Source organism: Hirundo rustica, chromosome 7 (assembly GCF_015227805.2).
Source record: "Hirundo rustica isolate bHirRus1 chromosome 7, bHirRus1.pri.v3, whole genome shotgun sequence".
NCBI classification, from domain to species: Eukaryota; Metazoa; Chordata; class Aves; order Passeriformes; family Hirundinidae; genus Hirundo; species Hirundo rustica.
Genome location: NC_053456.1, coordinates 5,765,636 through 5,779,966, shown reverse-complemented (window position 1 = coordinate 5,779,966; position 14,331 = coordinate 5,765,636). Strand labels below are relative to the sequence as shown.

Here is a 14,331-nt window from a genome sequence, read left to right as displayed (position 1 = left end):
CCCATTTCCCTGGAGGTGTTCAAGGCCAGCTTGGATGGGGCTTGGAGCAACCTGGGGTATTGGAAGGTGTCCCTGCCCATGGCAGGGGGGTGGAACGAGATGATCTTTGAGGTCACTTCCAACCCAAACCTTCTGTGAGTCCATGACAGCCACCAGACCACGGTCCTTAATTTATCCACCTGCTGTTGCTTTGTGTCTGGGCTGGACAGGAGAATTGAGGTGAGTCAGGGCTGATACTCTGTGTGTCTGAGCCTTCCCAGGACATCCTGGGTGATCTGTGGCTGCTTTGTTTGTTGGAGACACGTTAGAGACTCTATTTGTGGCTTGTTGAGCAGCAAGCACACTGTTCTTAATGAATAAATCATAGTAAAATGAGCTGTGCAGCCTGTGTAAATGCATTTGTTCATCCCAGTGCGTTGACAGAGTCTCAGTAGAAGAACAATAGCACTTAAATGTAGAAAAGGCTTATTTGGTCATCCCCATCAATTTTTTCTGCCATTTCCCAGTAGCATGTTTTGAAGTGCCCATTTAAATAAGCTGGTGTATAAGCTGGTGTTCTTGTCACTACCTCCTGTGACATCTGTGTGTGCAGCTCCAGCTCTGTGGTGATCAGGAGCCTGCTGTTGGCCCAGGTGGGACAGAGGCTCTCATCTGCTCTGTCTGAATCAAAGGAGCTTTATTTTAATAGTGTTTTAGATTTGGAGGAATAATAATAGTAATAATAATTTTAAAAAAGAGGTTAAAGAAAGCTTCAAGAAATCTAAGAACACATGAACTGAACATGGCTGGGAAATAGAACATCTTTTTCTGTGGAAAGTTTTGGAAATAAAACAGTTGTTTGGTTCCAGGTTTTGTAGAGGGGAGGAAAATGGGGGATGTGATGGATGAGTGAGAAATTTAAGGGTGACACTGACAAAAACAGCTGTGTAAACTCAGCCTTCAGTTGGTCTCCCAAGCTGAGCAGCAATAGCTCAGAAATGTTATTTACTTTATTCATATTCTGTTATGGTAAGAATATTTCTCTGGATAGTAGCTTGAATGTAGAATTCTTTATTAATGGATTGTTTTAATAGCATATTGCCCTTGGGGTTTTTTGTCTGTTAAGTAATGTGCATCATGCCAAAGCTAAGTTTTCTAGGCATGCCAAAACTAGGATTATTGTGGGTCTTCTCAGTCCCCTGACAACAGCAAGTTATGCTTGGCTCCTACAGAAAACAAAAAATACCCTGGTTTCACAGGCAACGCATGAGCTGAGTACAATGTTATTTAGTACTCATCATAAAAAGATAGCCATAAAGGCATTCTCTGTCTGAGGAGAGAGGGTGCATCACAGGAACATTTTGGGAGGAAAATCTTGGTTGAATGAAATCTTTGCTCTATGAATAAATACCTTAGTGCAGGATTAACCTCGAATGGTTGATAGAAGAGTAATGGCAGTCTGTGAGGAGAGCTTGAAAGTTATGTTCCCATCTTGGTTTTGTAGGATTATTCAGTGTGGAGAATCAGCTTCTTCTGGACAATATGGAAGTGTGGTGCTCTGTAGCTGGCCAGTATTTGATTATGTTTAATGTAATTAAGAAATACAGGTGAGGAAACCCAAAAAGGAATGAGCAGCCTCTTAGCAATGGGATGTGTTTGGAAATTCTGTGGTTCACTGAGGGGTAACTCACAGCACTTCCTGGGAGTGGAATACAGTAGATTCCTCAGTCTTCACAGAACAGTCTGTGTTGGAAGGGACCTTTTAAAGATTATCATGTGAACCCAGTGAGCTAGACCAGATTGCTCCAAGCCCCATCCAACCTGGCCTTGAACACTTCCAGGGATGGGGCATCCACAGCTTCTCCAGCCACCCTGTTCCAGTATTCTACCATGTTCATTGTAAAATCTTCTTTCTTGTATATAAGAAAGATTGTTTATTATAACTTTTCCTTCATCTTCCTTTTTTTTATTTTTTTTGTAGTCTGTTTTTTTTTTCTTACTTCTTTTTATTATAGATGTAGATCTTGAGCTGTCTAAAGACGTAGCCCATTTTGCCTTCTCTGATAAGTTGATAACCCCTCTGACTAATCCTACTTTGAAACAAGGCACTTTCTTTGTTTCTGTTGAGAGTTAATTACCCAGGCTGTCACACAGCCCAAGGAAAGATGATATTTCATATGGTGGTGGAACAGAATTCTTTGGAGGACTGACTAAGAAATGCTTCTCATAAATCTATCATGAGAAAATTTCTTTTACTTATCATAATGTATTATGAATTGCTTTGAGTGGCAACCTAAGCAGATGGAGCAGAATATCAGTGGGATATTTGGGAGTTTTATTTGGGGGGAAAAAGTGAGTCTGTTTTAGAAATATTTGTGTATGTGTGTGCACGGGTGTCATCTCACTGAGGTGAGCACACAAAGCATGCAAAGTTGAAGTACCTCAAACATTCCAATATCGCTGGAATGGATTCAGTCAGAAGTAATTAAGATACTCAATTCCAGTGGCTTCAGAGCTGCGAATGAAGAGGCACCACAGCAGTCAGAGATCAGAGGCAGCGAAGAAAACCCGAGCACGCTGTATGGGCACAGGCCTGCAGCGCTGGGGAAGAGTTAAAGCCTGAGTTACATGGTGAAATGATTGCAGCTGTCAGGCTGCGGGGTGGCCGCCGTAAAGAAACGGGGAGCAGCACCAGCACAGGGAATCAGGAGAGGAGAAATAGAGCAGCACTGAGCTGAAGGAGCTGTTGCTACTGCCGTTTTTTAAGGCACTGTTTACAAAAGCAACATCAGTATTTCTTGTACCTCTAGAAGGAGGATGTTTTCCAGCGGATGGATGCCTAAATAAGCCTGAAACCTTTACTGATACTGCTTTCAGCGTGAAGAGCTGGAGGGAGGCAGCGAATTACTGCTGTGGGTTGATGCCCAGGCTGTAACACAGTTCTGATTTGGAGTGAGCAGCAGGCTTGGGCATGGTTCAGCCAGTAAATCCAGCTCTGAACCAGAATAATCTCTGTGCCTCAGCCTTGGTGTTTCGTGGTTGTCTGGGGTTGTTGTCTGTGGGTTTTGGACAGCAGCTGCTTCTGGGTTGAGTTTTGTTGCTTGGATGTTTTTACCCTGCGTGCTGCAGGTAGTGTCACCTGGGTAGATGGGGGAAACCCTTCCTACAAGAGTCACGAAATGAGTTAATTTGGTATTCTGTAGGTGTGGAATCAAGAGGGAGTGTTCCCATGATGAAAACCAAACAGAAAGAAAGGGCATAAAATGAGAAGTATCAGAACAGTGGTAGGGATGAAGTTATTTCCATACCCGTCATTGCCAGAGCTGTCAGAGGGGTGAAGTTGCCTCTAATAAAAGCTGATCTGAGCAGCCACTGGCTTTCATGATCTAACATGAAATCTCTTTTTTCTTTAAATTAAAATGATACATACAGACATGACAAGCAGATAATAGGAACCGGGGGAGAATGAATGCAGCGTGGTAAGCAGGAAGGTGCAGGAATTATTCCACACTGCCAACCCAGGACTGGTGCCACTAATTCCCTGGAGACCCCCAGGGTTTGGCCACCCTCCACTGCTGTTCTGCACACCAAGAGCTCCACAGCCGCTGCTGGGCTCTGCAAAAATCTCTCTTCTCATATGCCACACAGCTGTGAGGTTGTACCTTTTTGGAGGAACCTGTTGAGTTTTGATTCACAAGGTACTGGTCCTGCAGATGTCTGGTGTTGTGATTTCAAGAGATGAGGATCTTGTGAGGACTCTTTCATGTCAAACCAGTTTAAGGTGAAAGTAAAGCTTTAAAATGCCATTTTTGAAGCCCAGAATAAACAAAGCATTTGGAAAGAGGTATAAAGAGAACTTGTGAGATGTGGGAAGCAGGTTTCATCTGCTTCTCCCAAGAAAAAATTCCACACTGGTCCAGCTGGCAGGCAGGTCCCTCACACATCTGATGGGAGCTGCCAAGAGAACAGCTCTGTTGCCTCCACCATCCCGTGCTTCTTTCTGCTGGGAGAGAGCCCGTGTCTGTCTCCTGCCTGTGCCAGCTCTGGAGATGGCCAGTGTAATGCAGAAGGAGTTAATTCTCCAGAATCTGTCGTGGCCACAGTCTAATAAGGAAGGTAATCACCACAGGTTGGTGGCCACCAGCTTTACAACAGGTGCTTTTGCCAGCGTGCATCCTTGGCATCATCATACCGTTTTATCACTGACCTCACTGGACTAAACCAAGTAGAAGTTAATTTTAGTCACTGCTGTTCTTCACAAATAATGCCATAACCTGGCGTTGGATGGTGCTGTCAGTCTTGGACAGCACCAACATTTGGACAATACTTGTTGTCCAAGTGCCTTATCCTTAAGAAGTTCTTGTTTTGTGTTGGTTGCACAGGTTACATCAGGGATGGGGGTTCGTTTGTCAGTTGCGGTGATTAAAACCTTTCTTAAATTTTTGCTTTAGGTTACATTGAAGAGCCTTGCACGGTCCCTTGCCCGTTTGATTGCAAATTAAGCGATTGGTCCAGTTGGTCTCCTTGCAGCTCTTCTTGTGGGCCGGGGGTGAGAGTCCGATCCAAGTGGCTCAAGGAGAAGCCCTACAATGGAGGTCGTCCCTGCCCCAAGCTGGATCTCAGGAATCAGGTGAGCGACATTCCGATAGGCAGCAGAAATCTCTCTGTGCTGTTTTGAGTCAGGATCCAAAGCTGCTGTGCTGGTGAAGAAGTTAAAGATAGGAGTTATCTCTGGGACTACACCTTGGGTCACATTTTGTAGGCAGTCCTTGACCTCCTTGAGGACTGAGGGAGAGGTGCTCATGCATCAGCAGAATTTGATCTGAAAAACTGTATTTGTTAGATGAAGAAATTGTTATCTCCCAGAGCACAGGAAGCCCTGGATGAATAATCCCACCTGGACAGCGTGTAGACATCAGAGAACTCAGACGTTATGGATATTTTAAAACTTTTTAATTCTTTCTGAGACTGTGTTTGCTGTAGACACGTTTGTTAAATAAAAAATGCTATTTTTAGCAACATTTCCCTTCAACACGGCACAGGTTCCCTTGAATATTAATCTCTCTATATTCAATATTGAAGTATCCCGTCGCAGGAAAATAATCTTTGAATTGCTACACTTAAAGGAAGATCAGCATCTGTTCAAATGCTACTTAATGCTATATGCATTTCTGCAAAGTACATAGTGATTTCCTACATTTGCTGATTAATTCTCAGCACTAATTAACACTGATGAAGTACTGTTTAGTTTTGTCTGCCCTATATTTCAGATTCAGCCATGAAAATTAATTAATAGGACAGAAACAGTCATGCTGATGGAACTTCATATATATGTTATGAATAATATGAATATGTATATGTATAAAATATGAGACATGTGGAACTACTTCAGTGGTAACATACAGAGATTTCTTTGGTAGGTGCTGGAGCTGGTGGATTCAATTGTTTTTCTGAACAGCTGTTGCTGCAGCAGTCATGTCCTGGAATGCAGCACCACTTCCAGCTCCTGATTATGAACTTGCCTCGTTTTCCTCACAGTTAATTTTATTTTCCTGTGAGAAACTTGATAAATACTCCTTGGATTTTTTTTTCCCCCTTCTTCGTTTTCCTTATTTCTATTTAAATTCATCGGAAGTAGGCTAACAGAAGCAGCAGGGGCTACAGAAATATAAAACTGCTATAAAGTGTATGTTGTCCATAGCTCAGTGCTTTTCTTAATAGATCAGACAGATCACCAGAGAGGCAAAGTGAAATCCCAAGTAACTGATAAGGTAACAATAAGCTCCTTTGTAATGAAAAGATACTGGGGTTTGTTACCCACAGACACAGCAGACTCCTTCCATTAATAGCAGACTTATTGCTATCATGTGTTGCCTATTCCCACACACATTAGAGTTGCCAGTTTCAAAAACCTTTCAGAGGATATTAAAGGAAAGAAATTGTTCAAACTTAGAAGTTATGTCTTGGTACAGTTTATTGGTGCACAGTGCTTGCAAAGTGCCGCGGCTGGTATTAATATAAACGTGGTTGGTGCTTTTTTCCTCTTTAGCAGGAACACAGCATCAAGATCTAAAACCCACTGAATTCATCAGAGGCTTTCTGTTGCAGTCTGTAGTAGAAATAACGTAGAATTGTGTTCAAGTCTGTTTCTTTAGTTTTCTGGCTTCTTGTTTTTCAAGGTGTTTTTTGGTTGGTTCCTTTTTGGAGCTTTTGTTTCTTTCCTTGTGAGTTTTCTTAGGATAAAACAGAAGCTGGTTTGGCATACCCAAAATGGTTTATTTTCTCCAGATTCAGATTTAAAGGATTGAGTCCAATTCTGTATATTTCAGAGCTTTTAGGATAAGAAGAAATTGTTGGGCTAATAAGAAGAGCGTGTATATACATACACTTAGACATGCCCACAAAGGCACGTGTTTTGCCTGTGATTCCGTTCATTGCCATCCTGAATGCTTCTCAATACCTGGAGAGCTTCAGAGGGAGTTTTGCTCTGCACCCGCTGGGCTTGGACTTCCAGCCCACATTTAACACACTGAGGTCCCTGGGCATGTTGCAGGATGCACAAGTTGCCTGCCCAGATGGTAAAGTAAATTAGCTGCTGGCACTGCTGCTTAGCTAAGCTGGACACATATCATTAATCCACTGTCAGGCAGATTGTCTGCTGCTGTTCCCTCTGCTCTGGGCAGCTTTTAAATCCTAGAGCAAAGCTCTACAGATTCATTATATATAAAAATGTGACATCCTAATTATTTTGTATAATCTGGATTAAATACCTGCAGTAAATACTGCCTTTTGTTTGGTATCAGATAGGGCAGAACTCCTTCACCATTGTGCTGAGTTTTACTTTTCAGTGGCTACTGTGTTATATTGTGTTTTACGCATCTGATAAGATTTTAGATAACTTAGAACAAATAATGAATTCCTCAGGTGCTAGTAGATTTCACTTCTGATTTCCATTTTACTTTCTCCAGTATCTTTTGTTATTTTAGCTTTGATTATTGCTTCTGAGGTTGCGTCTTGCTATTGCTTAATCAATTACTTTGGAGAACTCTCCATTTTTCCAGTGTCTTATAATTAAATCCCTCAGTCAGTTTGTGTCTTTTTTTTAAGCCAGATAATCTTTCCACCCTCTTTTTGTGCAGGGTGCTGTCTAGGCTTTTTGGCAGACCCCTGTATGTCCTTTTCTTCAGTGCTTTTCAGATATTTGACATAAATCTAACTATAGTGTTACTTGAAACACTATTTTAGCAAGTCTTTCTTAGCATTTCCCACCATGTCTGAAGCTCTGCCAACACAGATATTTAGTAAAGCTACTGCTTTGGACAGAGGGACAATTTTCACAATCAAAAAAAAAAATATTTTGTGACTATAAGTAGTTATTTGAGTCACATAAACTGAGTTGTGGAAGACTGTCCCCCAAGAGTTTGTCCAGTCACTGTAGTGCAGCTTGCTTGTGTATTGAGGATAAAATATTTTAGCAGAAATTTGATTTTATACAGAAATAATGGCATGACTCATTACTGCACGGTATTCCATAGGGTTTGTGCTCCTTATTCCGCAGGGAGTTTGATTCTTCTGGAGTATCTTGAAGCCATTCTTTTGGATGTGTCCATCTGCCTGTAGAGCCTCTCAAGCAGCCCACCCTTTTTGCAAGAGATGTGAGAAGTAAACTCAGAGTTAGGAGAATTAATTCAGCTTTTTTGTATTTATTCTTCTCATTGTAGGCAGTGGACGAGGTTGAGCCCTTCAAGATTTTATTCCAGGCTATTTTCTAATAGAGGTGCCAAGCACTTGCATGGGCTGGATGCTCCTGGTATTCTGATAAAATCACTCAATTTGATTTAGTCCCTTCAGCCTTAAACTCTGCCTGTGTTGCTGCCCTGTGAAATTAAAGGATAAATTACAAAATTTGGGGGAAGAGATGACAGCATTTTAATGCAGCTCCATGTAATGCGCAGAATTACTTTCGCCTTGTACCTCTGTTTTGAAAATGGTTGAAGAGCTGGCTAACTACATTTTGCTCCATCTCTAAAAAAATGGGCTTTGCATGGAGGGGCTGTGCAGCTCTTATCTGGGGATGTGATTGCTTCTGAGCAGCCGATTGGATTAGGGGGTCAGCTGGCAGATGTTCTTGCCTGTGCTGTGCATGTTAAAAGGGGTGTAGCATTTCCATTTTTCTGTGCCTGCTCTCCTTTGAATGCACTTACACAGCGTGCAGTTCATATTTAATATGTAGTTCTACATGATGAAAGGTTAAATATGAGTTAAGGGGGGGTTTACTGCTTGAATATTCTTTTATAGGTTTTTTAGGATTACTGTGAGAAAATGCATCTTATTTTCAAGACTCATGAATTCCAAGGATTATTTTTTTATTGATTGCTCTCATACATATTCTTGTCAAGGTTTTCCCTCCTTCTCCTTCCTCCCCCTCTCTCTCTTAGCCAATACTGCTAAAGGACAAATATCATAGCAAGTAGTTTATCCCCTCTATATATGCTGTATATATTTAAGCAAACGTTTTTAAAGGATTGGGAGTATTTGTAATGGCAGGCATAGCAGGAGAAAAATGTAGTGTATTTAGAATGTAAACTTACTGCTTTCATTAACATGAATATTTTATTCTTAATGACATTTTCTGGTGTTCACTGTAGAGTATGAGAAATACAGACACTTTGCACATTAGAATTGCAAGTACTTCTGAAATTGCTTAGAGGAGTTTAAGCAAAGGGAAAAGGAAGGTGGTAGTGTGCTTACAGACCAAATATCTCAGAAACAGGTGTGAAGATGTATGAATTTGTGGATTTTTTTTATAGAAAGTGGCTGCTTTAGGTCTACTTGCACTTCAGAGAAAACAGTCGTTTTCAGCATTTTCCAAACTTTTAGACTCTTGTATTAAAAGTTAAGGTTGAACCCAGCATCTTTCTTTGCTGTCACTGAATTAGCTCCCATCTAGTCCCTGGCTGGTGAGTTGCATTTATAACCTTCTCCTTCCAGCATTAGAGATTGGTCTCCAAGAATATCATTATTAATGTACTAACTATAAATAGCTCCTGCTCAAATAATTTATTTTGTAATACAGATTTCTAATTTTCAGAAAAGTCACTGAACTTTTTGAAGCACTCAGAATTTCTTCCTCTCATGGATTTCAGGTGCCAGTAGTTCATTCCTGAGCCTGTTCCTGTATCAGTCCATCAGCTGTGTCACATCCCGTCCTGTGCCATGCAGGAAATCATCTGTCTTACATTTTTCTCTGTAATGAGAAAAATTTAAGACAGATGATTTGCTTCAAGTGCAGCTTAACTTCTGGGGAAAAAAAATTCCTATCCTTAATCTCAGTTTTACCTTCAGAAGGTCGGATTTCCTCCTACTCTGCCTTAAAGGAAGGAATTACAGCATAAAATGCATCTGTCCTCTGATTCTAGTGCAGTTTTACAGTGTCATAAAAATGACGAGGTTTTTTGCCTGCTGCGCTAATGTGGGAGAATTTTCAGTGTCAGAAAATAGCAAGAGCCTCCTGTTTCCCTTTACGCTTTTCTTGCTGTGGCTGGAAGTTTTGGTATTAATTCCAATTTGGTTTGTTAAGTGAGCAGAAGTAACAGCCAAATCTGTGCAGCCTGAGCAGTATCTCACCTGTGGGTGGATGTTGCTTCACCTCCATGGCAAATCAAACCAGTTTCCATGTTCTCCTCCAGGATAATAACCCTGCAGTGTCTGCTCTAACTCCCAGCCATGTATTAATTTTGTATTCAGCTTCCATAGCTGTCCACGCTTGATTTTCGTTCCTCTTGCAGGTTTTCTGTTGAGTAAAGGGTCATACAAACATATTTTCATAATTGCCACTCATAAAAAGCTTTAGCTTCAGTAATGGAGCTGTTTAGCAACTCCCTTAAAAGTATTTTTCACTTTTTTTTTTTTTTTCCTAGGTAGCTTCTTTAAACTTGTCTTTAATAAAAAAGCAACTTGTTATATGGTGTAATGCTGCTTTCTGTAATTGTAACTGAGAGAACATTTGCACTTTGTGAAGTTAAATAGGTTACAATGTCAATCTCCTTCCTGGCATTACTTTCAGTTCCACAAAAATTAGAAGTCTTGTTCTAATTAATTAAATTACTTTTTTTCTGCCTACTACAGTCCTTACCAAGTTTTAATGAAATCTATACCAAAGCATGAACTTTCGGTGTAAATTAAATTTATATGTTTGCGTCTCTGGAACTAGGAATGTATCCATAATAATTTTTGATTCAAATAGAGCTCCTATGTGTGTTTTTGAAATGAATATTTATTGTTTAGTATAGTAGATTGTTGCAAAGTGTAGGAAAAGACAGGAATTATACCCTGCATGCTCTGGCCTGTTGATTTCTCCCAGAGGAGATGGAATTAAACAGAAATTCAGCCATAGAAAGCTGGGTGGCCCAGTAAAGGAAGTGTTAGCATTTCACCTAAGGAACTGAAGTTCAATTGGTTTAGGCAATACTTTTATTCTTTAAGGAGAGGAGCGTGGTTTGTGCTGAGTCTCTCGTGGACAATATGTCATGTTGGAGGACCTGCAAACGGCGTGGGCCATAAATCAGCGTGACAGCGTCTAACACTGAGACTGAACTTACTCTTGCTTGTCTTTGTCTTAGGAGCAGGAGAACAAGAAGGATTGATGCCTTTGGTTATTCCTTGGCAGAAGTTTTAATCTTGGTTTGTTTTTTGTTTGTTTGGTTTTTTTTTCCTCTCTTCTTCCTCCTTTTAGGAAGTTTTTTATTTCTCTTCTACAAAGTTTTGTGATTTGTTCACAGTTTTAGGTTTGCAGTCGTTAAGGAAGGGGAGATGCTGTGTAACAGTTAAAGTGAGGACCGAGCTTCTGTTCTAATTGGAGCAAACCCAACAATATTCAGAACAAAAAATGTTGGTACATCTTCACCTTTTCATACGGTAGAAGATGTGAGAAACAGTAATTTGGCATCTTGCAATTTATCACAGGTGATTTATTCTTCAGAGGGAGTCAATGACACAGAAGTACCCCTTCTCTTACTTTTGGCAAGTTAAATGAAGATTTTGACAGGTTTTCCTTTTTTTTGCTCTCTTTAGTATCTCCTTTCAAAAATTAATTTCCAAAATACGATCTTGTTGATTCCAAAAATTTTTATTTGCTGCAATGCAATTCACAAATGTGGAAATTTCCTTTGAAATAGACTCTACGCCAAGTCATGAAATTCGTGACAGTAATTTATAGTTCTAAGAACCTGCCACATAAAAACTTCAAAACTTTTTTGAAGTGTGAATGCAACAAGGTGTTTGGGAAGATGTTGGACAGGAGTGTGTTGAGCAGGAGGCAGCTGGGATGTGTCCAGTGTACGGAGCTGCTGTGTAAATCTGAATCACGGTGCAGAGCGTCCAGCATGAACAAAACTTGGGCTCAGTTGGTAAATGAGGTGCTGGTGCTACCCTGATTTAGCTTCTATTACCATCAGAACCCAGTGTGAGGCTGTTGGTCGTTAATAAAGATTTTGGTCATTTCTTAATTTTGTTAGTGGACAGCAATGTCTTCAGAAGGACTGAATTTTCTCATAAATACGTAGCAGATTCTGTGTGTCCCCAGTTTAAAGCTGACCCCACTGCAGTGGATGGCTTTATTCCTAGGAGGAGCAGGAGTTTGTTAGGCATGGTCTTGACTCACCTGCATGATGTGAATATACCCCAAGCATTCAGAGCAGAAAAATTCTACTTTTCTGGCTCTCCTTTATGAATAAGAGAGAAAAATTGGAAATGAAGTTACTGCTCAGAGAGCGAGAAGGGGCATGAAGATGTATGCTGTATGAATTCATCTGTCAGAGCTCTTGAGCAGCCAGGAACTCACAGGTGCCTCTTGCATGATGGTCGTGAAAATAACCCTGGTCTTGCCTCCTCTAAAGTATTTAATATTGCTCTGTTGTTCTGTCTAGAGCAGTTCTCATTGATTAATACTTAACAAGTGTTAATATTTTTTCTGCTGCAGACGTTTCTTGTGGCCATTGCTCAGAAATTATAACCACGTAGTTTCTTAGGTTTGCTTTGTTTTATGCTCTGTAGCTGATTGATAGATTCAGAAATGGACTTCATCTTCTTTTTATGTGGTTTAATTGGTTTCTTCCTCCAAGACAGCAGAATAAAAGTGCAGATGACCTCCTGTCCTCCTCTTGATGTCCCCCCACATGAGTGGAAGGATTGTGCCGGGTTTGCCGTCAGCCAAATGTGTGCACTTGAACTGCAAGTCCAATACATGAATTTTGCATCTTCTTTAAGTGACAGCGTCAAGATCATCAGCATTACCAGATTGCTGGCTGGAATATAAACCACTCTGAGATTTCAGATTTCAAGGCCCAATTACAGCTTTCTGAATGGTTGTCAAATGCAGCTCCTGTGTCAGGGAGGGCTGGTTGCAAGGGCTCTTTAACCAAAGTGGAAATAGGCTTTAGTCACGTTCAGGTGGGTTTGGGGAGAGAAAGGAAAAATTCAGGATATCCCTGTACAGCAGTCTGGGTCTCTCCCTGCCTCCTGAAACCATTGTTTTAGCAGGGCTACCAGGAAAAGAGTTGTAAATATGAGTTTGCACGAATTCAGCTAATCCTTCCTCATTATCTATAGATCACGACACATTTTTGAGTTAGAAATAAGTGTGTTGCAGGCTATAGCCACCACTAGAGAAAGCAAAGGCGAGCGGATTTTTATGTATGAATAAAACGCCAAAGGATAGATTCTTCTTCTCCAGTAAGATGTATATTCTGTCCATTCTAATTTTATTTACTGCTTCTCACTGGAGGAGTGCATAAATCAGCAATCCTGTGAGTTTGTTTTGATTTATTGCTTAATTAAAAGTTATGAGGGCTTTTAATCCGTCTATAATTTATATTATTTTTGAGTCAGCTGTTTCCCATATTGTAACAGGAAACTTGCATCCTTTTATGCAGGGAGCATTTTGTGAGCCCTTGTATTCACTAATAGATGTGCCCCATGGTGGTGCCAGATTGACTTTGGAGTTCAAACTCAGAGCCAAAGATAATTAAGTATTAGTACACTTAATAAAGTTTCTCCAGCATCAGTTACAGTTTGATGGCAATTGTAGTCTGCATGTTTTTCAGAGCTACAGATTAATTTTAAAAGGGATGCGACTCATGTGTGATTTCACAGTGAACAGATGTTAGCTACACATTAATAATTTAAAAAGCAGACTTAAAATGGTTATGTAGATTTTAATGGAGGATTAATTCAGTTCTAGTGCTGGACCACATGCTGTTGTCAAAACAGTCGAACATCCAGTTTTAGTGTTTTGTTTTAGTTTGGTTGTTGGGGGATTTTTTGTTGTTTGTAGGTTGCTGCTGTGTTTTTTTCCGTAATTAAAGTTATAACCAGTATACAATTTAAAAACAGACTTTTTTTTTTTTTTCTCTATATGAATTACTATTGAAGAATAAATATACTGTACAAAATTGAATTTTTTGTAGTGGTAACAGGGGTGTGTGGCTTAAGAGAGAACACTTACCTGCTTTAAATTTCTGTAGGTTTGTATCCCTCTTTCTGAAACATCTTTATTATTTGAAAAGACATGCTAGCTTCACTAGCAAAGCTTTGTCCAGTCCTGACATTATGGTTTTCAGGGAAAAGGTTTTGAGGTCAGCTTGGGTTTCCCTGCTGGCGCGGGTTTTGCCGTGGGTTTTGGCAGGAGTTCCCTTTATCTGTGAGTCAGCTGCCCTCTGTTGGTTAGTTCAGCTTGGTTGTGGTTTCACTTGAGATCCGTCGTTCTGGTGGGATGGGTGGAGGAGACTTCCCTGAGTCCCAGCTGCCAGTCCTGTTTGAGACCAGTTCCTCCAGGAACCCCCCTCTGCTCCATGTGAGGTGTAGCCAAGCACTCGACTGCTCTTAACCTTACTTTTTTTTCCTACATAACTTCATGTGTAATTGCAGTGTTGTCACTGAACGGGTTTCATTGTTGAACAAAAATTTGTTCCTTGATTTTTATTTTTTTTTAAACCCTTTTCTTTGAAATAATATTTTAGAATCATTTATAAAAAGCATTAAAGTGGTTTGCTGTAAGATCAGGTAGAAAATGTCGTATTATTGCATTAGATAAAAGCTGTAGACATCTTTTGGGTATTCAGAAAGGTTTTTATCCAGACTATTCTGTAGGACTTTGAGGACTGGACAAATATAAGTTAGCATGAACTTTAGCCATTAGAAATGCCAAACCAAATAATATCTGTCAGCTTTGCTGGTCAGTCTACATTCAAATTCCAATATCTGTTAAGTTTAAATGTCCTTTATGCTCTTACGAGTTAGATTTAAATTATTACTTTGAATTTTAAATTATTACTTCACTAAGTAAAAGTGAGA

At 40.2% G+C, this 14,331-nt stretch overlaps 1 protein-coding gene across 1 annotated transcript in view; it reads left to right on the top strand.

Moving 5' to 3' along the window:
• Nucleotides 1-14,331, top strand: part of THSD7B (thrombospondin type 1 domain containing 7B) — a 299,161-nt gene that overhangs the window by 218,533 nt on the left and 66,297 nt on the right. Inside the window, exon 16 of the mRNA XM_058421403.1 lies at nucleotides 4,431-4,609. Within this exon, the coding sequence (XP_058277386.1) occupies nucleotides 4,431-4,609 (179 nt within the window). The remainder of the gene's footprint in view (nucleotides 1-4,430; nucleotides 4,610-14,331) is intronic.